This window comes from Strigops habroptila, chromosome Z (genome assembly GCF_004027225.2).
Source record: "Strigops habroptila isolate Jane chromosome Z, bStrHab1.2.pri, whole genome shotgun sequence".
Taxonomy (NCBI): Eukaryota; Metazoa; Chordata; class Aves; order Psittaciformes; family Psittacidae; genus Strigops; species Strigops habroptila.
In genome coordinates, this window is record NC_044302.2 from 2524824 (window position 1) to 2551671 (window position 26848).

General features: G+C 50.2%; 1 protein-coding gene across 7 annotated transcripts in view; it reads left to right on the forward strand.

Moving 5' to 3' along the window:
• The window catches only part of ANKRD11 (ankyrin repeat domain 11), a 150261-nt gene that overhangs the window by 118893 nt on the left and 4520 nt on the right, over positions 1–26848 (forward strand). For 5 of the 7 annotated variants that reach the window (XM_030511997.1, XM_030511998.1, XM_030512000.1 and 2 more), the window contains 6 exons: positions 318–456; positions 14396–14566; positions 15673–15876; positions 17652–17794; positions 18387–18534; positions 19358–26082. In XM_030511997.1, the coding sequence (XP_030367857.1) occupies positions 318–456; positions 14396–14566; positions 15673–15876; positions 17652–17794; positions 18387–18534; positions 19358–26082 (7530 nt within the window). Of the gene's footprint in view, positions 1–317; positions 457–14395; positions 14567–15672; positions 15877–17651; positions 17795–18386; positions 18808–19357; positions 26083–26848 lie in introns of all 7 variants that reach the window. The other 2 variants (XM_030512003.1, XM_030512002.1) reach the window with 1 other exon arrangement.

Sequence of the window (26848 nt, forward strand, 5' to 3'; positions counted from 1 at the left end):
TTGGGAATCCTTGGGTTCCCGCACCCCAGCTTGCCTTCCCCCCATGCTCGCAGCTTCACACACAGCATCTGCTCTGTTTTCACATAAACTGGTTGCCATTTTGGCACCATGCAGCGGCCTTGGTTGGCTTTGCTCTTGTCTGGTGGGGTTTTTAGCGTGGTGGAGGCTGCTTTCTGCAGGACGCTAAACCCTGATGCTAGAAACCCACAGTGAAAAGGAAAGGACAAGTGCTACGTGAGGCTGGTGTAGGGCTTTGAGTGGTTAGGTGAACACAGTCTGGGGAAAGCTCTTGTTAATCTGGTCTCTTCTCTTTGTAGGATAAAGATAAAGTTTCTCTAACCAAGACTCCGAAGTTGGACCGGAGCGATGGCGGCAAAGAGGTGAAGGAGCGAGCGACCAAACGGAAGTTGCCTTTCACTGTTGGAACAAATGGAGATCAAAAAGACTCAGATACCGGTACAGAAATGACACATTCCACCCTCAAAATGTGCATGTTCGGGCTGGGGGGAGCACACAGTATCCAGTGTTTAACTGGACCAAGAGATTGCTTTGTGAGGAGGCACCCCTTCCTTTGGCTGGTGGTCCATTCTCTGTTTCTACCTAGTCCAGTTCATTAACTGCAGCTTAGACAAGCCAAGGAGCAGAGCTGGGCCTGCTAGTAAGAACCTGAAAAATCAGAGGATAAACCTGAGTACTCTTTAAAAGAAAAACAGTGAAAACATGAGCTTGCATGCATCTGCCTCAAATAAACCTGAGGTATGTGTGAATATGTCTGTATCCTCTCCAGACATGTTTTGTTGTTTTGGGGTTTTAAACTGAACAATTATTTCCAGTTGGTGTGTGCACAGGCGTTGTCAAACACGTGTAAAGCTGTCTGGAGGCTGTACTGGTGAGCTGGAGATGTGACTTCAGTGATGTGGCCATTTGGGCCTGTTGGAGTGGTTAGATCGGCTCTTTTGGGCTGGTACAAATGGTCCTCAGGACCCCGAGGTCATTAAGATGACCTGTCTGCCCCTGTTCTTGGCACTGCCAAGGTTACTTTGGTGGTTGCAGCATGACTGAACAACGTGTCCTCAACACACGCCTGGTTTCTGGCAAGCACTGGTGCTGCTGTGGGTGTTTCAGCCTGGCTGTGTCATGGTCAGGCAGGTCACATCTCGTGGTGGAAGATTGGCTGTTGCCCACCATGGCCCCACGTAGCTACAGAGGTGTTGAATGGGCTGTTTGATTGGTAAGCAATTGGGAAGAGCTGTAGCAAAGCTTAGACGTGAAGCATATAATGCTGTTTGGTTGTAAGGGGCTTAGCTGTGGCTTTATGAGCAGAGGTTGGCATAGGTTCTTTCTGGATGTTTCTAGGAAATCTGCATTTGGAAATAGTTCTGGTCAGGTAAGGCTCAGTAATTGTGCAAAGAGATAAAATGGGCTAAAAGTTGGGAATATGCTTAAAAATGGTTAAAATTATGCATCTGCTGTCACTTTCGGGTGAGCATGTGAGGTATGTTGGCCTACAGGAGCTGCCGACCAGCCTCCTCTGGTTCAGAAGTCAGGAGAGCAGACGTTAACAGGTCAGAGCCACCACAGCAGTGAGGGGCCAGTGTCCTGAGGCTGGCCCGGACCCATTTCTGTGGGTTTCCGTGTGCCAAATGGTAATTTTCACGGTTGCTGAGCTCCCTGTGGGAGAGAAAGTCTCAAAACATGAATACATTTCGTTAGAGGACAGCTCGTACCGATGGGTCTTGGCAGGGATGAAGTGTCGGGTTTGCATTTGGGGTGTGTGGATGGGAGGAGTGCTGGAGAATGAATCGATTTGGGTTTGCAGTAGTGGGAGGAAGGGTGGCCCCTGCCCCTGCGGAGCAGATGGGATTACAGCCTGACATGGGTGATCCTCACTTGGTCTCCAAGCAGCGTGGTGCCTGTTGGAGCCCTGTGTTCCCAAGCACGTTCATCGTGCTGTACTGTCTCACTTGAATATATCCAAGGGTTTCACCTTTGTATGGAGGATGGCTGGGGCAAGGCAAAACTGATTAGCTGGAACCATAGGTTCTGCTTTATGTCAGCGGTGTTTCTGCCACGTTCAGTACTTGGTTGAGAATTTAAACCCAAACTCGCTTCAGGGCTGTCTGACCCTCGTGACAGCTAAAATGTCATGGTTGGGCTCCACCAGCGTGCATTCCATGTCCCCCAGCAGCAAAGAGGGCTCTGGTCTCTGGCTGCAGAGATGTTGGAAATCTTTCTGCTGGCAGCAGCAAGAAGGAAATCAAATTAAAAGGAGAGCAGCAGTGGAGGGGAGCAGAGGAGAAAACTGGGGACAGGCTGTAGCTGCTGCATGGCGCGGAGGAGCAGCAGCACAGCCCGTGAGACACCCGTGCCATTGGCCCCTGCTTTTAGCAGGCGTCGGACTCTATCTCTTCGGACTCATCTTGCGCTTCCTCTTCGGACTCATCTTCCCCTTCCTCTTCAGAGCTTGTCCTTCCTGGAGAAGCGGGTATGCGAGCAGAGCCGAGCCGAGGGGCAGCAGCGCAGCTCCCTCCTGCACACAGGACAGCCGGAGGTGGTCACGGTGCTCAAAGACTCATTTAAAGACAAACTGGGCTCCACAGGCGCTGGGAAGGTGTAGGCGAGGCTCTAGCAACCTGTTTGGTGGAGACTGAAGAGAGGAAGTGACTCAGCCGCTGGGGAGGAGATAGCAGCAGGGAGCTGCAGATAAACACACAGTCAGACCGAGACTTAGCAGGAGCCTGTTCCTCTTGTCTGAGATCTTTTATTCCAGGAATCAGATGCTTGAGATGGGAAAGGACTTACTGGCACCTTGCTCTCTTCTTACACCACCCCACTGCAACCATGGGGTGTTTCAGTCCTTGTGTTCCTTGGCCTGGCTCGAGGCTGGCTTTCGTTGAGCAGGTAGAGGCATGTTTGCAGTGCAGAGGGCTGCCCCATGCCCATGGGGTCGGTGTGCTCATCTAACAACATGGGTCTGGCACTGCACGCTCCGGCTCAAGCATGCGTGGCTGTTAGAGGATGGGCTTTTGTCTCAGACAAAGGGGCTGCAGCAAACCCACCCCACAGCCCCTGCTCCTTCCCTGGGCAGACCTGGAGGACAGGGAGGCTGCTTTTTCCTGGTCTCTTCCTCAGCTTTGGTTGCAGCTCTTGGGAGAAGCAGGATTGCAACATCGGTGTTCCACTTGCGGGGTTGACCTTAGGTGATTTGTGTAACACAGTGGAGCTGCTGTACACAGGCTGTTGTGTGTGTTTGGGGTGGTTTTGCTGGGGTATTCCGCAGCCAAGTGAAACTCGGCTATGAGGATGTGGGAGCTGAGAGCTAGGAGAGCGCTCTTCTTGCCTGTAGTGGGCTATTTTTTCCCCTCTTCAAATGTTTAAACAATAGTGAATCCTCATCCTGGTTTGTTGCGGTGACTCATTTTCCTTAGCACAGCCTATCTGGTGCCTGTTTTTCTGTCCCTGAATAGCTCTGGATCAGCTTTGACGTGCATGCACTCTATGTGGTGCAAGAAAGCATCTGTCCTGCATTTCCTTCGCTGTGGAAGGGCAGCAAAGCCCACCCTGTCCGAGTGTGGTGTGGCAGCCTGTGTTGGGATAGCCGGGATGAGCCCACATGCCTCATTGCCTGTGTTTGCCACTTCAGTGCGTGGATGGCACTGTCCCCTTGCCATCAGGTTGCAAACATTAACCTCCATCTCTTGTGTGCTCATAGTACATACCCTCAGCACTGGTGCCTCCCGTCACCAGGATGGCTTTTCCAGCTGCACCCAGGCAGAGGTGTGTGTGTGAGGGCAGAGGTTTGCCCCAGCCCTTCACCCTTTGCTCATGCTGCAGTGGGGCAGCTCAACCTGCCCTTCTTCCTTCAGCGCAGCTCTTACAGCCCACTCCTAAAGCTGGCTGAGGAGCGTGCACTGCTGGCAGAGTGCTGAGGTGTTCAGAAAGCGAGCAAGTAAGCAATTTCATTCTTGATCTGGTGGTGTTTGCAGCAGCCCGCCCCCAGCCAGCGTGCCTTCACTGCGCCCCGATGCTGAGCCAGCTCCCAGCACCGCTTGGGGTTTGTTCCCATATGGGAGATGGGCTCCTGGAGCCCAGCACTGGTTTAAAGGGGGTGGTTTGGGTGCAGTAGGTTCAGTGATAAAGCTTTTAAAGTTATCTCCTTCAAAATGGTTTCTAGAGCAACTATTCTGGCTCTCGGGTTCCTTAAAGTTAACTGGATAAACTGTCTTTAGGAGAAAAAATAGGCGTAAAGCTGTGAGCCTACAGACCGTGCATGTTACAGATCCAGCACTGTGGGAGCAGCATCTCTCTGCCTGAGACTTCTCCTCCTTCCTTCTCCTCTCACTCGTGCGGCATCTCCCCACATCTCCAGGCGTTGCTGAGAGCCTACGTGCTGCCTGGCAGCTGCCAAACAAGTACATCCAGCTTCTTTCCCAGCAATTTCAGCAGCTTCTGAGGCTTGGTGCGGCTCTTCGCTTGTGTCCTGCGCTGAAAGCAGGTTAGGCATTTAATGGTGATGCTAAGAAGCATCCTGCAGGCCACGGCAGGGAGAAGGGGACTGTCCTGCTGGGAAGCCACCTGCTGGGAGATGCAGGAGAGGTGTGCTGGGGTGGCTGGCACAGAGATGCTCCTCGGTGCTCCTCCTCTGTGCTCCTGGGGCACTGGTGCCGGCAGTGCTGAGCCACGGCTGACTCACAGGCTGACTCAACGGCACCAGACTGCGGCGTGGGGCCGGGCGCTCCCCACCTCCCTGCAGCCCCGTGGCTTCACATGAGCAGGTTTCTGACTGCTCTGTGTCATATACACCCAGCCAGGTAATGCTGCTCGAAGGTCAGCTGTGAAATGCACAGTCCAGAGTGTAAAAGCCATGCTACCCACTCATCCTGCAGTTTCTTCAGCTGGATGTCAGGCTGGCTGTCACTTGAGTCACTTGGCTCGAGGTGGAGCTCTGTTTTCCAGACCTTTAGTCATCATCATCATCATCACTGGGGAGAGTTAGGACTTAATACAAATCTCTGAGCACTGTGAGTTAATTTTGGCCCCTGAGAGCTCTCCCTGGGAGCTGGAAAGGTCTGAGCGAGGCTGGGTCACAACTGCAGGTCTGCAGCAGTGCTGGGTGCCCTGTTACGCCCCTGGGTGCAGAAGGTCTGTCTCCTCTGAGGATTTGCTTGGGAGAAGTGAGGAATACACTGGAGTTTATTTTCCCTTTGCAAGGGTTGCTGCTGGATTTCTCTGCCTCCAACTCCTCAAATTCTGCTGCTGCTCCTCCTCAAGCTTGAGTGGAGTCTTGAGGATTGGTTTTGTGTGGGCTTGGTGACAAATCAGTGCATGTCAAAGAGAAACTTAGTTTAGTCCAGGTTGTGTATAAATCCTACCATTGCCAAATAGCACGCAGGGCTTAAATAAATGTACTCTTCAAAGTGGGGGCCGTGGAGCCATCCTGTGCTCCTGCTTGCAGCTGTGGCCATGCAGAGCTAGTGAAGTGTCTGCTGCTATTGGTCAGCTAGAGCAGCAGATGGGGTGCCCATTCCTCTCCTGGTCCCCAACCAAACACTTCACTTGTATGAAGTTCCCCAAACACAAGAGAAATCCTCATTTTGAAGTGTTTTGTCATGGAGACTTCAATGTCTCTGGCAGCTCTTGAGTTGAGTGCTTTGTAGACCCAAAGTCCCACAAGGAGGGAGCAGGAGGGGGACGCAGGAGGGGTTTGAGTGCCTCTGTAAGTGCTGCAGATGGGGATCTGCAGTGGGTTGGATGCCATTTAAATCCCGTGGGTGACAACCTGAAAGGTGGAGCCCTCAGGTCCTGCGGTGATGTTGGGCTGCCTCCTCCTCCATCAGCCCGGCAGCGGCTCATGGCCAAGCAGGAGCCTGGTTCTCCCTGTGCCACCCGAGCATTGCTGCTTCAGTCCCGGGAGGGAGGGTGATCAGTGTGTGGTTTAGCAGCATTGTGGCTTCAGGTCATGGGATTTCTCAGCATCACTTGATATTGTTGTTGTTGTTGCTCTAGTTGTTTGAGTTGAACCAAATGTCACGCAGGCTGTGCTGGCAGCGATGCTGTTGCCGTGCTGGGGCCATTGGAGGTGGGGGACCCGCTGTGGCACAGGGCACAGAGCAGGAGGAGGTTCCTGCTCTGGAGATGGAGAGCAGCAGCTTCCCGTGCCGACAGAAATAACAACAGCGTCATCTGCATCTGTTGTGGTCTCGTGGCATTTGATGGTCATCTCAGCCTGGGGAGGAGGGGAGAGGTGGCTAGGCTGGATGGGGGGGGGAATGGAAAACATGGCCTGAGAGTCCTGCAGCTGAAATGTGAAAGTCCTTAAGCTGTTTCTGCCTCTTGCTTTGATGAAAGAAATAAAAAGAAATGCGATGCTTTTAAGTTCTTGAATAATATAGTAGGTGTAAGCTGAGAATAAGAAACTGGTAGAAGTACTTCATCTCCCCAGCCCTCCTCCCTCCCCAAACTCTTGCTATCTCTTGCCTCCCCTCCCAGCTGCCCATAACACTCTGCTGGTGTTTTGGGGGGGTGTTGGTGACACCCCAGCCATGTCCATCCATCCAGCTCCCCCCTGACCTGGGATGTCTGGCAGCTTCCTTGCGCCCACCCTGAGGTCCATTCCCGGCCAGGCAGCAGGTTTCTGAGGTTTGTGTTGCATTCCCCGCTGTATAATGATCTATTTCTTTAGCAAGCAGCCATACACCCCAGAGATGCCACTGCCCCTCTGCAGAGCACCCGAGTGCTCACCCTGAGGCCCCACTTTGGCACAGGATGTTTTTGCTTCTGAGGGAAGAAGGGAGAGACAAAACCCCAGCCAGCCCTGTGAGCTGAAGTGTGCACACACACCTTTCCCTGGCTGCAGAGGGCTGTCCAGGGCTGATCGCAAGGGCTTGTATGCTGCTGGGGGACCGGGGTTAGTGTGAGAATGGTCAGCAGGAGCTGGTCTCCAAGCTTAAAACTTGTGCTGCTTCACAGCCTCCTTCATGCTAATCCCCTGAGTATGTTACGTGACGCTAATTACTAGGTTAGAAAATTCCTGATGAATCAGATGACCCAAACCCTGGTCCTCTCCCAGAGCCGGCTCTTGGGTTGCCTATTGCCTGCGAGGGGTTTGAGTGCCCCTGCATGGGAACGGGCTTGTTAGTCACAAGTTGGGAGGCTGGCGAGGGAATCCGTGAGAAGCAAATTGCTGGCTTATTAAAAAATGCATCTGCCTCCGAAACTCTTATTTGTGCGCATTTTCCATCGCTGGCTGCGCTCAGCTGTGTGCAGCTGGAGGGCTCTAATGGGCTCTGCTGCATTGGGTCTTTCTTTGGTTGTATAATTTCAGTCCTTTTACTAAAATAGTCAAGAAACTGTTCTCACCTAGCAACCAGGGAGAGAGTGAATGTCAGAGCTTCTCCGTTTCTAGCTGGGCTCCATAATGCCGGTACAGTGTGGATAGACTGGCAAACACCAGCCTTCAGATCACCCTTAGAAACTCCCCATGTGCATCAGCCATCTGGGAAGTGCTGCACAGAAAAGCAGGTCGTTTTATGATGGGAGCTGCCATAAATCTCCCTCCTCCCCCCCTCATCACCTCCTTAACATGCAGAGTGAGAGGTTGCAGTGTGCTGTGTCTCTGTGAACCAAAAATCTATCAATGACGGCTTTTTGCTTCATACAAGAGCTTTTATCAGCTCTGTCTGCAGAGTGTCCTGCCCCCTGCTCCCAGGAGGGGAGGAATGGCCGGAGCCTTCCTCCCCATCCGCCCTCCTTCAGCTCCCTCTGTTTTGTGGGAAATTAAAGGTTTGGACCTGAAAACTGGGGTCTCAGAATTATTCATGTTTAACATGGAGATTTGTTTCTGGTATAAGCCCCTTGTTTCCTCTCGCAGCGGTTTGTTAGCCAGTGGCTGCTGTGGTGAGAAGATATGTTTACATGTGTAGATGGTATTGTCTATCCTGCAAATAGAGGGAGAACGCCTGTGTTTGGATCACAGGCTAACACACAGCATTGAACCTCTCTGGCAGAATGGTGCTTTTAAAAATACTGCAAACACTGGGGTCCAGCCTGTGGGTTGTCTGTCCCCAGGCTGATGGGGCTCAGTCCCACACACAGTGACCTGATGTGGTTATAAACAGGCTTGTTTCCCCTGCTGACACCTCTCCTCTGCTTCTGAGTGTTGAAGCCGATGTCTTCACCATCCTTTCAGCTTAGCTGTGCAGGATCAGGCTCTGGCTCTGGTCCCTCTCCATCCTTCAGATTAGAAAGCTGCTCATTGCTGTATAGGAGTGGCTCAGGTGCCTTCCTTTCCATTCTGCTGAAGCAGACCCTGCTGCAGCTTTTCCTCTCATTTTCCTCCTTGGTTTCCTTTTTGGCACCTGCTTTCACTTGGCTGATGAGCCAGACATCATCTCCCATCTGTGCCCCCCAGCCTGTGTGTATTGCAGGCTCTGCAGCATGTCCATGCCTTCCTGGTGCACAGCCTCCTCCCTGGTCCTCGGGTGCAGCTCTCCAGCCCCAGTGCCGCCTCCCTCTGCTTTGGTGGTCTCTATGCAGCCATGCCAGCCCTGTTCCCCCTTCTCACTCACTGCCTTGCTTCCGTCCTGCTCCCCACTGCCCTCCTCTTGTTTATCTGCCCGTGCCGTTGTGCTGCTTCCCATTTCACACCACTGCTGCGTCCCTGCAGCGCTGAGGCCTTCCCCTCGGCACCATCCTATGCACTTGTCCTTAAATTCTGGGGATGCCCGCGAAGCCTCTTGATGTGGTTGTATCGTATGCTATAAACCTTTTGGCTCATGATCAGGCTTGTTCAGCACGCGTTGGTCCACGCCTGCAGATGCCCTGCGAGCTCCGGGCTGCCCGCGCTCAGGTTAAACCTGCTTTTCCCCTGGTTTGAGCTGACATGCTCCAAAATGTTTTATGCCCTACAACTTCTGCAGTAAAAATGAGTCACTCTTACGCATGCTAGGCTGGGGATGGGGAAAGCAGAGGCTTGTGCAGTCTCTCGGGGGTGCAATGCAGTCTCTGTTGCTGTCTGTGCCGTTCTAATTTATTCTTATTGATCTTTTGTTTGTGTGCTTGCTCGGCAAATAAACTGTTGAAAATCCCCACTCACCGGCGAGCCAACAGTCAGTTTCTCTGTGCAGCACCGAGATGTTCAGCATGAGCTGGTTGGTTTGGAAATGGTATTTTTCCTCAGGGTACCACCTTACATGCGTGCGTTGTCATGTTGGAACGGCTTAAACGGATGCTTTTTGCATTACAGGGTACGATGTGTTTGTGGGGAGCGAGGAGCCGAGCGGCTCAGCCACAGCTCGGGGTTGGAGCTCCCGTCCCCACAACCTGCCAGCATCTCACAGTGCATATTCAGGACAGATTTTCCATCACCACCCTTTTCTCTGTATTTCCCTGCCTCTCTTCTCTCTCCCATTTTGGCTAGGGCCTGCTAGAGCCAGCCCAAGAGCCCTGAATGCCTCTGTGCCCTGGGACCTCCGCAGAGCTGCTGATGGGCTTCCAGCAGCTCTGGATTTAGTCCCACTTGCAGCAGCACAAGCGTTGCATGACCTGGACTCTAATTTGGGCACAAGAACCACCTGCGGGGCTAATGCTCAAACCTCTTTGTCCTGTAAACCTGCTGCTGTCCTGCCTTTCACAAGCCTCCTGGGTTTAGTGTGATGAAAGGAAGGAGCAGCAGCTCCCGGCTGTGCTGGGCAGCCGCAGCTCTGCTCAGATCCTGCTTTTTCCCCTTTAAGCCTGTGCATGCGGTTCCTGCCAGCGTCAGCGTGAGGGAAGAGCTGAGCAGGATCCCCAAATTAAACCACGGCAGCGCCAGGCTCAGGCTTTGCTCTGGAGGTTTGCAGAGGGCTGAAGCAAGCACCAAAAGAGCTGCTTTAAAAATAGCTGCCTGGAGGTTCACGGCACATCGCCGAGCTGCTGTCATCTTCCTTCCCATTGGGATCAGTGTGCCCGGTCCAGCCACCATCTCTGGAGATGGGCAGTGAGATGATTCCTTGCCTGCACACCCCCTTGTGCCACTGGTTTTTGTGCTTCCACGCAAGGGACTGTTGTGTGGACCTTGCTAAAGGGGTTTAGGTGTAAAATAGCCTTTATTCCTATTTGCTGAGGTATTTATTTACCCATTGTGAGTGTTCCTGTTAATTTACTCCACGTTGCTGCGAGGTGTTATAGAGAAGCATTTAACGAGGAGAAGGAGCAGCCTGCAGGAGCCAGCGGCACCTGAAGCATTGAGCAGAGATCTTTGTGCAGTTGCCCTTTCAAAATCTGCTGAAAACCAGATTCTGAGTAAAATCTTTTGAATTGAAATAAAGCACGTTTGCAGCTCCATGGCCCCAGAACCAGAGGGAGGAATCCCTCTCCTGCTGGGCAGAAGGAGGCACTGAAGAGTGCAACACCGAGGTCACACAGGACTAGATGTGATCCTGTGCAGCACTGGGTGATGCTGCCTTCCCACAGGGAAGCACACACAATCCTGAGTCCTTGGCTGCCTCACCACAGCCAGGGAGAGCCGGTTGCTTTCCAATTTATTTATATCTTGTTGATCACCTGCTTTTTAATGTTAAATGTTCTGTGGAGGAGGACGTTCTGCAACTGCAGGATTAATAGAAGTTTAAGGGGGTTTCGGTTGAACTTGGTAATCAATTCTTGCAAATCACAGGCTCATGCTGACAGCCTGCAGCAGCCCAGCAATAGTAAAATGAAAACATTCCCGTTCTAATTGTGGCTCCCTCCACACATACACATGGAGCAGCCCTCTACCACATACAACCCTTGTGCATTGCCTGTAGTTCAAAGCCCCTGCCTGGTGGCACCAGCCAAGGTGTGACCCCCTCGAGCATCCCTGTGCTTTGTGGATGCAGCCAGGAGCTGCCTGCTGAGCTGAGCTGAGCTGGGCCTGGCTGAGCTGGATTGAACAAGCCTGCTTTGAGCAGGAGCTCCGGAGCCTAGGAAGGAGCAGCCTGTGCAGGTGAGGTATCCCTGTGCTCGGGTGGGTATGCCTGGCTGCTTGGCAGCTCGGCTCCTGGAACTGCCCGGGCTCAGTTGTTCTCTTCCTGTAAACACATCGAGTTTAATTTTATTTTAAGCCATTAGAAAACTATCCACTTTCCTGTGATCTGATTTCATCTTATAGCTCTGTTACAGCTGCCAGGGTGACCGAGCGTGGCTTTGGAGAATCAGACTCGGATTCTCCTTCAATGCACGGATGTATTTCCAGGGCTTCTACTTGAAGAGGGGTGGCCTGTGCTGTCTGGTTAGAGAAATTCCCTGGTATGGAATTACCATTTCTTAAATGTACAGGATCCCAGATGCGCAGGGGCTGATGGAAATCATCTGCTCTGGGCCAGACCTTTGCAGCGGGAGAGCAGCAGAGGGTGGCACCTCGGTGCATGGGGCAGGGTAAAGGGTTTCAATCAGTTGCCTGCTTGATGACAGGCAAGGGAGTGCAGAAGATGCAAGTGGCATGAGTCGAGCTGGAGCAGTGGAGATGTCCCCACACATTGCTGCCCTCGAATGCCAGGGACTTTTACTCCAGTGGTAGTTTGAATGAGGAAGCCTGTGCTTCGGTGCAAAGTCCACTAAGTGAGTTAAAACCCATCCGTCATAGTTTCTCCTGACCTGCTGGACTTTGTGCAGAGGCAGAGCAGGCTCTGTCCTGCTGGTGGCTGTGTGCCAGAGACCGCAATGGATTTGTCAAAACAACAAACACAACTGGATGAGCAGAGCTGGGCTGGAAGGTGCAAGATTTGCCTTTCCCAGGCTGTCCGAGCCTGCCCTGGCACAGGGCTGGTGGTAGGGAAGAGGCTAGATGCAGCTAGTCCATAAAGCTTGCATCTGTGTGATCCACTCCACATCCTCTTGGAGGTCTACATCTCCCCACACACATTTACTCCCAGTTTCAGCATGCTGGGGGTTACATGGTGGGTTTCCTCTCCCTGGCTGCTGGGAGTTGAAGCCCTGTTTCTTGAGGAGCATTATCAGACGTCTGCTTGTTTGCAGACCTCCTTGTATTATCCCTCTAATGCTTTCTGGGGTTCTCAAAATATCTTAAACAAAATAATCAGCGTGTTTAGAGTCTCACATTCGAGTAAAAGAGATCCCATGCCTATCCTACCTCACTGAAAGACTTGGTGTACCGTATCAGCAGTGTAATGAGCCCATGTCAGAGTGCTCCAGGTCGCGGTGTTCCTCTTCGAGGAGAGGAGGTACTTGCAGGCTTGCTGTGATAATAACCCTCTTGATGCTTCTGTCTCCTGGCAGCGTCCTGGCAAGTGCCAGTCCCTGCTGGGGCTGACAGTAAAGATTCCATCCCTGTGAGGGTGCTGCGGCGCTGGCACAGCGTGCCCAGAGAAGCTGTGGCTGCCCCATCCCTGGCAGTGTTCAAGGCCAGGTTGGACACAGGGGCTTGGAGCAACCTGCTCTAGTGGAAGGTGTCCCTGCCCGTGGCAGGAGTTGGAACTGGATGAGCTTTAAGGTCCCTTGCAATCCCAGTCTGGGATTCTGTGATCCAGGGGCTGATGGCTGTGAAAAACTCCTTGTCATTAAAAAGATGTTTGCTTTGTGCTTTAAAGTCACAGGTGGGATTTGCTCTCTTGAAAAGCAAGGGTGGTCAGTTGGAGAACAGAGTCCCTGTTTATGTCCCTGTTCAGTAGGGTTGAACAGCTTGTCTCTGCAGTCTTCGTTACATCAGGGATGCAGCGAGGTGTTTTACTGCTCAGGTTTCTTGAGCAGCATCAAACCAGCTTTGACTCAAACTGGTGTTTGACCGTGTGATCTGAGGACAAGGAGCCACTCACCTGGGTTTGGTAACTTCCATAGCTGTGGCTGCTCAGAATGTTGGTACCAGCCCTGCAGTCAGCTGGCTCTAAACAAACTGTATCAGTACTCAGAAATAGATGTGAGCAAAGTTGGATTTTCCACTCACACGCACCATATCTTCCTTATGCTTCTTTGTGGGTTTAGGACAGTTGCCTGGTAGGAGGGGTGCAGCTTGGCTGCTGGCAAGGAGTTGCCGTGCTGCTCTGCAGATATTCTGTCTCTTGCTTGGCTGGCTCCTTGAAAGGCAACTTAATTTTTCTTTCTTGAAGTGGCACCTTGAAACTTTGCCGAATGCATCCTTGCATCTAGACTCACAAGAAACCTGGAGAGGGACTTTGGACAACGGCCTGTAGGGACAGGACAAGGGGAATGGCTTTAACCTGCCAGAGGGGAGATTGAGATGAGCTCTTAGGCAGAAGTTCTTCCTATTAGGGTGGTGATTCTATGACTCTGGCATGGCTGTGGCTCTGTGGACCCGCCAGAGAGGAGGATGCAGCAGGATTTTTGCTTTCACCAGACAGCATCAACAAAGCAAGCAAACCATAAGCACAGAGGAAGGGCTGCTGACTCTTCCTGCATGGAAAAGGATCAATACTTGCACAAAGAAAACAGGAAAAATACTTAAAACAAGGCTGTAGTAGTATTCAGGCTTCTCACAGAGGTTAGGTGTCTGAGCTGGGCACGGGGAGGGAGGCAGCAAGTTGCACAACACAGGGTTCAGTTCTTACCAGCTTGCAGCAGGCTGCTGCTGTGTGGGGTGCTGAGAGCAAGGCTGCATGTGCAGGGTGAAGCTGGGGGTTTGTCTCATCCCTGTGCATATGGCATTCCAGCAGCAAATTCCAACTTCAGAGGAGGCTGCGCGCAGCCCATCAGTGGGAGCTGCCTTTGTAGCTGCGTGATTTAGGAGACTAAGGGTCAGGCTGGAATTTGGGGGATGACAAGCCAGGCACAGGAGTTTCTTCCTCCCCTCCTGTTTGAGATTTTCTTAAGAGGGATGCAGGAATATATATGGCTAAGGAGTCATCAGCCTGACCTGCAGGTGTGTGCTCTGCACTAGGGAGGAGAGGACCAGCCTGGTGCTCCTGGGGCAGCGCACCAGTTTGATGATGATGATGATGAAGGGATGAGATAGCACAGAAACGTTTCCAAGCCTCTATCTTGTTAGCACTTTTTGTTGATGGTTTTAGATGCCTCCAGTTCAGTCCATGCTGTGGTGGTGTAAGGCTGCGTACGCTCCTCAAAGCACCGTGGCGTGAAATGGAGGCTCCTAGAAGGAAGATGGAAGGTACAGACCACAGAGGACCTGCTCCCTCCTTCTCGTGCTGCTCTTTGATTTTGGGGGGAGAACTGGTAGAAGTCTGTACTGGAAGACACTGTCAGAATAGCTGGTGGGCAGCAGGAGCAGTGCATGTCCTGGCTGCCCCAGGTGCCGGTGGTCCCACTGCAGGGATGCATCCTTCACCACAGGCTTTTCCATTTGTGAGCTACAGAAATGGATTGAAAAGCTGTTAGCGCTGCTCAGAAACAAACATGGCTTTGAGTTCCAGCAGCATTCACAGCTTGTGTTTCTGTGTCTCTACAGAAAAGCAGGGTCCCGAGCGGAAGAGGATTAAAAAGGAACCCGCCACCAGAAAGCCTGGCTTGCTCTTCGGAATGGGCCTTTCGGGGATCCGGGCAGGATACCCACTGTCCGAGCGCCAGCAAGTCGCTCTCCTTATGCAGATGACAGCAGAAGAGTCTGCAAACAGCCCAGGTGAGGTCCGGAGGGTGGGTTTGCTCAGGGTGGTTCAGGGAGCTCCTCGAAGGCAGCAGGGATGAGCTGCACCCCTTGGCAGCTCATCCCTGGGGATGCTCCATGGGGTCTCCGTGCTCACAGTGCTGAAGGTGGGATGCTGGAGCGGGGCAGCGGAACACCCGCTCCCACTCCAGGCACTGCCGTGGGCTCACATGTGGCTGCTGCTGCCCTTCCTTCTTCCAGCATAAGGCAGTAGCAGATGTCCCATGGGCCAAATCCAAGCCACCACTGAGCCTGCCCTGGCTGCTTAACTACAGCTTTGGTTCCATGAGAGCTCCTCCATGTCAGAGCTTCACGTTTTCCACTGGCTCTGAGGCTAACTCAGTAAAGGAACATTGTGAATAATGTTAGAATATCTTCCTCTGTGGGTTTTTTAAGGTTTCTTCCTGCGGAGAGGGATAGGACGTGTAACTGCTGCAACTGTAATGTGAGATTTGGAGCAGCTGGAACGTGTTTACCGTGGATTTTGTATTTTAGTCATTTTTATCTGGTGCATACATGACCCCCCAGGGTTTTTAGAGGCACTGTGCTGTCTGTATGAGCACATCTGCACCCTACACACAGATGTTGCAGCTTTAGCCACGTATTTTGTTTCTTCTTAATACAGATCTAGCTGCTTATGTTGCTGTTATTTGGGTTGAGGGAAAGGGGAGGCAAAAAAGCTGTGTAGTCTTCAGAACATTCAGATGTTCTCCCAGGAAATGTGCAGTCTCCTCCCAAAACTGGCAGACCTCACGTATTAAAGGCAACTTCCCTTAGGAAATGAGGTTTTAGGGTAAAGAGCTGCATTATCTGCTTCCAAACCCTGGGATTGCCTACAGTCTTTGCAAGGACTGCAGTTCTCTCCAGTGGGCTTTGGCAGCCTGCAGTTAATATCTGCATTATGCATACACAGGCTTTCCTCTGTCTTCACAGCGACTTCAGAGGTGCAGTTGCCTCTCCTGCATTATGGTGAGCGTTCTGGGGAGAGGCGAGGTGAAACGCGTTGCAAGAGCTCCCTCTAAGGGATTTTTAGGCTTCCTTTGAATTGCGGTTCTTTACTCTTGTTTCTTTTCTCCATGCAGTTGACACAACACCAAAGCATCCCTCTCAGTCTACAGTTTGTCAGAAGGGAACTCCTAACTCTGCCTCCAAAACCAAAGATAAAGTAAATAAGAGAAACGAGCGAGGAGAGACTCGGCTGCATCGAGCTGCCATTCGAGGAGATGCCCGGCGCATCAAGGAGCTCATCATCGAGGGTGCAGATGTCAATGTGAAAGACTTTGCAGGTAACCAGCCTGCTGGCGGTGCTGGGGGGGGCAACCAAACCTTTTCCCACCTGGTTGAATGTTCCATCTCCAAGAATGGCTCCTATCGGAGAAAGCAGCTTCTTTATAACATGGGTTTGCAGCTTGTAAATGAGGGCTTAACCAAAAATTATTTTGCCCTTTGGGGAGGAAGAAGTCTTGCTGTCCTTTAAGAACAACAACAACAAAACCCGACTTCAGGTTTGTCAAATAATAAATCCCTGAAAAGCATTGATTCCCTTGTTGGAGTTGTGAGCTGAATTCCCAGGCTGTGCTATTGCTCTGGACATGGTCCTGCTCAGGGCAGTGATGCTCGGCTGGGCTTGATCCATAGCAATCCCTGGGGCTGCTGCAGCTATGTGCTCTGAAACTGTGATGAGGACCCTCTTTGCCGTTTTCTTGTGCCCTTCCAAGGGAGTGTCTTCTTGGAAGTCTGGAGGGGAATTCTCAAAGGGAAGTGGGCTGGTTTAGCTCTTTTTTTACTTAAAATATAAGAAATCATGTGCACAAAAACATTGACAGGAGTGGGTTTGTAAAGTCATTGCTCCAGAGTTGAGTGGCTAATTCCTACAGCTTTTTGGGGTTGTTTTCAAGTAGCAAACATTGGGGTCAGATTCCCAGCTGCACCAGCCCAGTATCTGAGTTAGAGGAGACATTGACCATCCTCACCCTCAGCTCAGGAGTCTCACCACCTCCTTCTCCTCCTCGGTGGGGCCACCCAGCTCCTGCTTCTTGGTGGTGGGAATGGGGAAGGGAGTCTGGGATGGGAACAGCCCCGAGTCCTGTGGTGAGAAGGCAGCTGTGAAGCAATGAGCAGTGCTGTTGGTGCACATCCGTGCCAGTGATGGGGCTGAATTAGCCCTTCTTCCAGCACATCCCAGAGCTTCATTTTGCTCTTTGCTGTTCTCTTCGCACGATTTTGGAGCTATAAATAGATCTGCGTGTTCCTTTGCCTGTATGATTAATACCAGTGCTAGGCTGAAGTATCAGTTGTGATTAATTCTGGTCACAGGTGCTCCTTCTTAATGCTCCAAGTGAAGGTAACGGAACGAGCTCCCACGACGCTATCAGCAAAATACCGAAGGAGCTGAGCACATTTGGTGGGAAACTTCAAAACAGTTTCTGCTTAAAAATAGTCTGTTTGAACATGATAAAATATTTCATTCTGTATTCCTCAGAGGTTTGTTTGAGAACCAGAGCCACTGTTACTGTGGAGATGTGCTGTTTGGTTTCTCGCCGAGCCGGGGGCCTGTTTTGCAGCAGCAATGGCTGCTTGCTTGGGAGAGTACACAAAAAATATTTGTGAGATCTGTGTGGGGGAGCGATGTCTGTAGCTCAGAGCTCATCCTGATATGGGCAGCAGTGTTTTGCTCTTATGGAGGAGTTGGAAGGGGAAAGGATTTGAGACCTTGGTGGTGACTTTCACCCAGCATCAGCAGTTCTTGTTTCCTACATAAAACTTTGCCTTTCCATTTCCTGGGGCTGTGTCCGTTCTGATAGATGATCTGTCTATCTAGATGTGTGTAGCACATTGCATGACCAGAGGGAAAAGCAGAATTGATTCAACTACCACCTGGTTGGAGTAACAAAAGCAGAGCTGCAGGTTTCTTCCTGCTGTGCCATGGGGTGCTGGGCAAACAAGCCCATCAGAGGAACAGACCCCTTGACACACTCTCACCTGCAGTGTGAGATTTTCACCATCCCTAACTTTCTCCGTGAAGGTGATGTCCATGTTCTGAGTGTCCCTTTGCTTGCAGGCTGGACAGCATTGCATGAGGCTTGCAACCGGGGTTATTACGATGTTGCAAAGCAGTTGCTTGCTGCGGGCGCTGAAGTCAACACAAAGGGGTTGGATGATGACACCCCGCTGCATGATGCAGCCAACAACGGGCACTTCAAGGTTGGTTTTTGCTGGACTCTGTAGCTGTATTTTTAACGACTTTTTTTTCTAACTCGTGCCTCAAGCAGCCGACTGTGCAAAAACAGAGATTCTGTTTATTTTAAGTGTTCAAGGCCAGTTTGGATGGTGTTTTGAACAACCTGGTCTAGTGGGAGATGTCCCTGTCTGTGGCGGGGAAGTTGGAACTAGATGAGCTCTAAGGTCCCTTCCAACCCAAACCATTCTAGGAGTCTGTGGTGTTATTATCATTTGCTACTGATAGTCATGTAGTGGGCAGGAATTTCCCTGCCCTGGTGCTGTTTTCGTGTTTTACTTTTATTTACTTTTACTTTTGTGTTTTACTTTTGGTGTTCCTCTGTTGCAGGGGATAATACATTTGTGTCTTGTTCTTTTCCCTTCTTTCCTGCTGAAATTGGTTCATGTTGCTGTTTTTTGTCTCCTTTGTTGTTGAATACTATTAGTACCATAAGGCATGTCCTGAGGACATGAGACTGCTTGAGGACATCCCCCTTTTAGTTCTGTATGAAAGTTGTATGAAAAGCCTGGAATCAAAATGTCAAGAGTGACTTCAAGTCTCAATTTCTGTTTTCAGGTGGTGAAATTGTTGTTACATTATGGAGGGAATCCTCATCAAAGCAACAGGAAGGGCGAGACACCTTTAAAAGTAGCCAATTCTCCCACTATGGTGAATCTGCTCCTGGGAAAGACCACGTACCCCTCTAGCGAAGAGAGCTCGACAGGTGAGATTGACCTTAATGTGAACATGAGAGTGATGGTTGTGGCCTGCAGCTGTCTGTTAATACAGAGACGTTAAGAGGACAGTGAACTTAGACTCATGTCAGGATATCTGCACGCTGCTGCCACGGTCAGGAGTCCATCTGTAGCTGTAACCCAAATTCAGACAACATAACCACCCGCTTTAGCTCCGGGAGCTCTAGCTGTTTGCCCTGGAAGCCTACGTTGAGATCACTTGCCTGGTGCAATCGAGATGTAGGATTGGAAGCCAATTGCAGGTAAATGGATGTCTTACCTTTAAAATACGGGAACTAGTCCAGCTTTTGTGTAGAGAGGAGGAGGTTTGCGTGCTCGTCGTGTGTCCCTATCCCTCCCCGGCTGGAGGGCACGGCACTCCATCCCAGTGCTCCCGGGCTGTCCCTCAGCAGAGCATCCTGCTACAGCCTGTCCCATGAATGCCACCGTTCTGGCTGTGCTGGGTGGGGAACACTGCAGGTCTTAATTCATGCTAATTAAAGTTTCCAATGTCATGGGAAGTCTTGACCTACGGTTTGTGCAGTCATAACCCTGTTAACAAGTTCTTCTCTTGATACACCCAGGATGTTGTTTTGAGGAACACGCTGTGCAGGTTTGAGACTGGATAGCTATTCCTTTCTAAAAGATCTCCCAACCCGACATTTCGAGCTTTCAGCTGCAAACTTAGCAAAGGCTGGGTAAGGCAGAAGGGTGGCAGGGCTGTTCACAGGGGTCACATCTGCAGCAGACTGATGATGTTACCTCCCCAAAGCCCCTCGCAGCCCTTAATGCATTGTTTTTCTCTGTCTGCAGAGACCTCAGAAGAGGAGGATGCCCCTTCCTTCGCTCCCTCCAGCTCTGTTGATGGCAATAACACAGACTCAGAGTTTGAGAAGGGTTTGAAGCACAAGCCCAAGGCCCAGGAGCCCCCCAAAACCATCACCCCGGTGAAAGATGAGTATGAATTTGATGAGGATGATGAGCAGGACCGGGTCCCGCCTGTTGATGACAAACATTTGCTGAAAAAGGATTACAGAAAAGAGACTAAAGCAAACAGTTTCATTTCCATACCCAAAATGGAAGTGAAAACTTATACTAAAAATAACACAATTACACCAAAGAAAGCTGCCCACCGCATCCTGTCGGACAGCTCGGATGAGGAGGAGACCAGTGTTGCTGTGGGGACAGGGGAGAAGCTGCGACTTTCGACCCACTCGATACTGCCCAGCAGCAAGATTCGGGAGCCCGCCAGCACAAAGCCGCAGAAGGAGAAAAGCAAAGTAAAAAAGAAGCGGAAGAAGGAGACAAAAAACAAAGAGGTTCGGTTTGGCAAAAAAAATGACAAGTTTTGTTCCTCTGAATCAGAGAGTGAAAACGTGGAGAGTGAGGAGGATGATAGAGACTCTCTTCAGAGCTCTAGCTGTGTAAAGGACTCCAGGCTAGTGCTAAAGGAATCCTCCTTGTTTAACTCTCTGTCTGCCTCATCGACCTCTTCTCATGGGAGTTTAGCATCCCAGAAACATAATGCTAATCTTACAGAACAGCACTCCAAGCACTGGAGGACGGACAATTGGAAAACCATATCTTCTCCAGCTTGGTCAGATGTCAGTTCCTTATCGGACTCCACCAGGACGAGACTGACGAGCGAGTCAGACTACTCGTCCGAGGACTCGAGCTTAGAGTCACTAAAGCCAGTCAGGAAGAAAACAGAGCACAAAAAGAAAAACACCACACACAACACTGTTTCTGAGAAAAAGAATTCATTCCATAGCAATGTGGATGGAGCAATTCCAAAGCTGGACAAAGAGGGGAAGGTTGTTAAAAAGCATAAAACAAAACACAAACATAAAAACAAGGAGAAGGGGCAGTGTCCCATCAGCCAAGACATTAAAATAATCAAGACGTTTTCTTTTGAGTTTGAGGACTCTAAACAAAAGCCTGAGAAAGGCTTGATAGTAGAGACAGAAAATCCAGTCGAAAACAAACTAAAAGTGTTAAAGCACGAGCGAGAACACAGTAAGAAGGAGGAAAAGCTCCCCAAAGGTAAAGCCGAAGAGAAGGAATGGTTGTTTAAAGATGAGACTGGAAAATCCTCGAAAGAGGAGAAATCATTAAGAAAAGTCAAAGATGGTAGTAAAGACATGAGCAAATCCTTCAGAGAAGGATTAAGTAAATCAGAAAAAGAGAAACCTGTAAAGGAGAAGTCTCCCAAGGAGGAGAAGCCAAGAATACACAAGGAGGAGAGAAAGAAAAAATCAAAGGACAAGCAGTCAAAATCTGAGAAGAAGAATGAGCTGAAGGAGGAGAAGGTTTCTAAACTAGAGAAAGAAAAAGCCTTCAAGGAAGAGAAAGAAAAATGCAAAAAAGACAAACTTTACAGGGATGAGTCTGGGTTTGATGAGTTTAATAACAAAACCCAGTTTCCCGAAAGCGAGGACACAAAGTTCAGCCTTTCAGACGATCAGCAAGAGAGGTGGTTTTCAGACTTATCTTCTGACTCATCCTTCGACTTCAAAGGTGAAGATAGCTGGGATTCTCCAGTAACAGATTTCAGGGAGATTAAAAATGACACCGTGGCAAAACTAATCATAGAACCTGTAAAAGAGGAAACTAAAGACAAGAAAAAGGAAAATAAAACGAAGGAGAAGAAGGAATACAACGAGAAACGTAATGAAAAAGACACTTTCTTGAAGAAGAAAGAAAGGGAGTATGTGGACAAAAGCTCCGAGAAGAAAAAGGACCAAACGGACAGACACAAAGTTACTCCTAGTTATTTGCCTGAAAAGGACAAGAAGAGGAAGGATTCTGCGGAGAGTGTCAAGGAGAGGAAAGAAAAAGATACAGGTGAAACCGCCAAAGACAGAAAAGATTCCTCTGATGGCTCTAAAGATAGAAAAGACACCAAAACGAAGCAGGAGGAGCCCTATCGAGATGACTTTAAAGAATACAGCTGTGAAACATTCTTCAAGGATAAGTCTGACCCTGAATTCAGTGGTAAAACTCTGGAGGGCTGGGAGAGGCACCATTCTGGGAAGGAAAAGGAGAAGAAAGATGCTCCCGATAAAGAAAAAAAAGAAAAGGTGAAGCCAGAAAAATACAAGGAAAAATCCAAAGAAGGCGACAAGGAGAAAAATGAAAAAGTTGCTCCTGAGAAAGTCCTGAAAGACAAAGAACTCGACAAGAGTTTCAAAGAGAAAAAAGAAACTAAAGAGAAGTACAAAGACCCGCACAGCAAAGACAAAGAAAGGAAGAGTTCTTTTGACCAGGTAAAAGACAAGAAAGATAAAAACTTCTCCACGGATCGAGAGGACTTCTCCGAGAAAAAGGATGAGAAGAAAGGCAAGGAGAAGAGCTGGTACAGCATTGCAGACATCTTCACAGATGAAAGCGAAGACGAGAGGGATGAGTACAGCTTGAGTGGGTTCAAAGTCGGCGACTCTGCTGGGAGTGACGTGCATCGTCTGGATAGTCTGCAGGAGAAGGAGGATGGCGCAGCTGCTGAGAAGGAGCTGTACCCCGAGAAGCACCGCAAGTACTCCTCCGACAGGCAGCACTCAGGAGAGAAGCAGAAGGATAAGGACTCCAAGGAGAAGAAAAAAGACAAGGGTACATCAGAAGGGGGAAAAGAGAAGAAGGAGAAGAGTTCCTCTGAAAAACACAAAGAGAAAAAAGATAAAGACTCCACCGAGAAGTACAAGGATAGGAAAGACAGAACGTCCATAGATTCCACTCAAGAGAAGAAAACAAAGCAAAAGCTCCCAGAAAAGGTTGAAAAGAAACATGCCAATGATGACAAGGTGAAAAGCAAGCACAAGGAGAAGCCAGATAAAGAGCACTCCAAAGAGAAGAAGTCTTCGAAAGGGGGCGAGTCAGAGAAGAGCCTGCTGGAGAAATTGGAGGAAGAGGCTCTGAATGACTATAGAGATGACTCCAATGACAAAATCAGCGAGATTTCTTCTGACAGCTTCACAGATAGAGGACAAGATCCGGGACTGACCAGCCTCTTTGAGTCTTCTAACCTCTCTCTTACTGATGCCACTGAAGAAAAGTTTAAGGACTCTCTCCCTTTAACCTGCTTGCAGGACAAACTCAAGGAGAAGGAGAGACACAGACATTCCTCATCTTCGTCAAAGAAAAGTCATGAGAAAGAAAAAGCAAAGAAGGAGAAGACGGAGAAAAAGGAAAAAACAGAAGAATTCAAAGACTCCAGCAGCAGAAAGGATTCCACTCATTATGAAAAAGATTTCTCTGTGGATGGGGAGGCTTTTAGCGCTTCCTACAATGTGAAGACAGAGGCTGATGAGGAACCAGAGAAAAGCATTGATTACTTGTTTTCTGAAAAGAAAGATAAAAATGATTCTGAAAGAGAGCTGTCAAAGAAGGCGGAAAAAGACAAGAGTTACAGCTCCAGCACCATCAGCACAGCTAAAGAGAAGAAGAAGCGAGATAAACACAAGGAAAAATGGAAGGAGGAAAAGGAAAAACACAGAGACAAACATGCAGATGGTTTCTTCAAACATCACAAAGATGATCCAAAGTCAACACTTAAGGACAGTCCTCAAGTTACCACCTTTAAAGAGAAGTCAAAGGAGGACAACCTCAAATTCGGCGAAACCAAACTGAAGGAAAAGCTCAAGGAGAACCAAGAGAAAGACAAATCAGAGTCAATAAAAATAAGCAACGGGAATGAAAAAATAACCCTTTCCAAAGACACCGGCAAGAAAGAAGCCAGGCCAAGGGAGAAACTTCTGGGAGACGGTGATTTGATGATGACCAGCTTTGAGAGGATGCTGAGCCAGAAAGACCTGGAAATTGAGGAGCGCCACAAAAGGCACAAAGAGAGAATGAAGCAGATGGAGAAAATGAGGCACAGGTCCGGAGATCCCAAATTAAAGGACAAACTTAAAACCTCGGAAGATGCGCGCAAGAGGAGTCTGGATCTGGCAACGAAGAAGCCGTTAACGCTGGATACTCAGCTCAAGGACAAGAAGCTTAAAGAGCTGGGTCCGCTGACTCCTATGCTGTCACCAGAAAACAAGGCCCAGCCTGCTGTTGGGACAGACTCTAAGGACTGGATAACGGGTCCTCAGCTGAAGGAGATCCTTCCGGCATCTCCCAGGCCGGATCAGAACCGGCCGACAGGAGTCCCAACCCCGGCATCCGTTGTCTCTTGTCCAAGCTATGAGGAAGTGATGCAGACACCCAGGACTCCTTCGTGCAGCAATGAAGACTACACAGACCTGATGTTTGAATGTGCGGACTCGCAGCACTCGCTGCCCATATCCACCATGTCCATGAATGCCTGTTCTCCATCCTTCTTTGACAGATATGCCAACGTTTCCAGTGGGCTCCCCGAGAACCCAGGTCAGACCCCGTCTCGGACCATACCCTCCACGAACCTCTATCGTTCCATCTCAGTTGATATCAGAAGGGCACCTGAAGAAGAATTCAGTGTCGGAGATAAATTTTTCAGACAGCAAAGTGTTCCAGCAACGTCAAATTATGACTCTCCAGTGCCACATTTAATGGAGGAGAAAGTTCCCCTTCCTTCTGTCCCTGCTGAGAAGTTCCAGTGTTTATCTCCTGGGTATTACTCACCAGATTATGGGGTTTCATCACCCAAAGTGGAAGCTCTGCACTGTGCGCCAGGAGCTGTCAGTGGAGTTTCCCAGTCGCCTGAAAGTGTCTTTTCTGGTTTACAAGCAAAATCTTCCCCTTCCCACAGGGACGAATTGCTGGCTCCTTCAGTAGAAAGTGCTCTTCCCCCTGACCTCGGCATGCCCTTGGATACCACGGAAGAGCAGCAAGCTACGGCCTCCATTATGCCACCAGAATCTACTTACTTACCACCAATCGAAGAAAACCATTTTAGTTCAGGTATGCCAGAACAGAACAACATAGACTGGGATAACCCTCCTTCCAGGAACGCTGACGCCGCCATTCCTGCCAGCCTCATGGGTAACCCATCAGAGCACTCGGTCAGCTGGTCCATGGGCTCAGAGCTTCTGATGAAATCTCCCCAGAGGTTCTCTGAGTCCCCTAAAGCACCGCTCTGTTCCCTAGAGCCGATTCATCCTACACCAGTAGCCTTCATTCCCACAGATACTTCCTACCCCATTTCTCCCATATCTTACCCTCTGTCAGTGTCTGAACCAAGGCTCGATGAAGTCAAGCAGAATGCTGAGGAAGCAGTTCCAGGAGAAACAGCAAATGCTGAAGGGCAAGCTCCATACATGTCCCCTACTAGGTTAGACACGTTCTTCAATAACTGCAAGCCTCTTCCAGAAGCAGCACCTGAGATACCTCCAGAGCCCCCTTGTGTGCCAGCAGAACCTCAGGCAGAAGGTGGTAGCGCACAAGAAAACAAATACTTGGACAACAGTAAAGCTGCGCCTGCAAATACAGAGGGGGCAGTAACGTGGCCTGATCCCTTCACCAATACAGATGACTTGGACCTCGGCCCCTTCTCGCTACCAGAGCTGCCACTCCAACCTAAGGACGTTGCAGAGACGCAGCCGACCAAGGCAGAAACAGTAGAGGAAGGTGCAGCAGCAGCTTCAGAAGCAAGCACTGGGGTCATCAAAGCGAGTGCATCCACAGTAGCATCCGGTGAGTCGGAGGAGCCGCCGGCCAGCCAGGCAACTTCTGTCCTGCCTGCGGACACAGAGACAAAAGCAGGGGAGCAGAAACCAGAAGTAGCTGCAAAAGAAGTCACCTCAGAAGCACTGAATGTAGCCCAGGAAAAGGGAGCGGAGAACGCGGAAGCACAGGTTTCAAAGCAGACCCCATCCGAGTCCGCTAAGGCAGAGGGCAAAGAGGCGGAGGCTGCACGTGAAGACAAGTCTTCTTCTGGTGGGGTGGCAGAGAGCAGCTCCCAGACCTGTCCCCCACCCGCGACCACCACTGAGAGCAGCGTCCCACAGGAGGGTGCTACGGCACGCAGCGGGAGCCAAGCCCCTTCCTCGCAGGCAGAAGCTCCTCCGAGCAGTGCTCAAGCAGAAACCGTCGAACCAGTGCAAAAACCGGTAGCAGAAGCTCCCAAACCGCCCAAAATAGAAGAGATTCCTCAGCGGATTACCAGGAACCGGGCTCAGATGCTCGCCAACCAAAACAAGCAGAACGCTGCTGCTGCTGAGAAGGAATTTCCTCCTGTTTCTGCGCCCGTCACACGCGCCAAGAGCCGCGTTACAGAGGAGGATGATTCCCAGGCTCAGCACCCGCGCAAGCGCCGCTTCCAGCGCTCCAACCAGCAGCTGCAGCAGCAGATCAACACGTCCACCCAGCAGACGAGGGAGATGATACAGCAGACACTGGCAGCTATCGTAGATGCTATAAAACTGGACGACATTGAACCTTATCACAGCGACAGGTCCAACCCCTACTTTGAGTACCTCCAGATCAGGAAAAAGATTGAAGAGAAGCGGAAAATCCTCTGCTATATTACTCCCCAAGCTCCACAGTGCTACGCTGAGTATGTCACCTACACGGGCTCCTACCTGTTGGATGGCAAGCCTCTAAGCAAGCTCCATATTCCAGTGGTGAGTCACCTTGTCTCTTTAAACCACAGCAGCAAGGACTGTCCCCTCCCTTGCTGCTACAAGCCAGATTGTCCCCTGTGCACTTTGAGCGCCCTTGCAATGCCAGTAGTGCCCAGCATGGTGTTAGCCTACTTTTAGAACATGCCCATGATGACAAATCAAAGCCTTGGTAAGTGGATGGCTGCGTAATAAATGCATCCCCTGAAATGATGTATTTTTGCAGAGGAGGCCTTGGGCTGTGCTTAGGAACTTGAGATTTGTTCAGGCTTCAGAGCAGGTTTGTATGAATCCACTGGATTTGAGGCTGGAAGGCAAAACTGCTTTCCCCAGCGGTATAATAATTAGATTATGAACCTAGAAAACAGTGGGAAAGAGATGGCTCTTAACTCCTGCCTTTGTTTTCCCAAGCTCTGATATTTGACTTGCCAATAGCACTCACTCCTTGGCAATGGGATCTCAATTTCACTGCTGCACTGCATGAATGGACTTGCTAATACAGATGCATCAATAAACAATGCTGCAGGAGGTAAATCCGGGATCCAGCCTGGGGGAGGAGGTCAGCATGACCGGCTAAGTCAGGCTTCATTGCCTGCTGCAGGCAGCTGGAATGTCCCAGTCTGTGGGTACTTCTGTGCAGGTAGTCCATGTTATTTCCATGAGTTAATACGTGCTTTGTCTGCCCCAGCACCACAGTGGTTGCAGCCTTTGTTCAAATCTGGTTGTTCCTTCCTAGACTAACCCAAAGCCCCCTGCTCCTCTGCTCTGT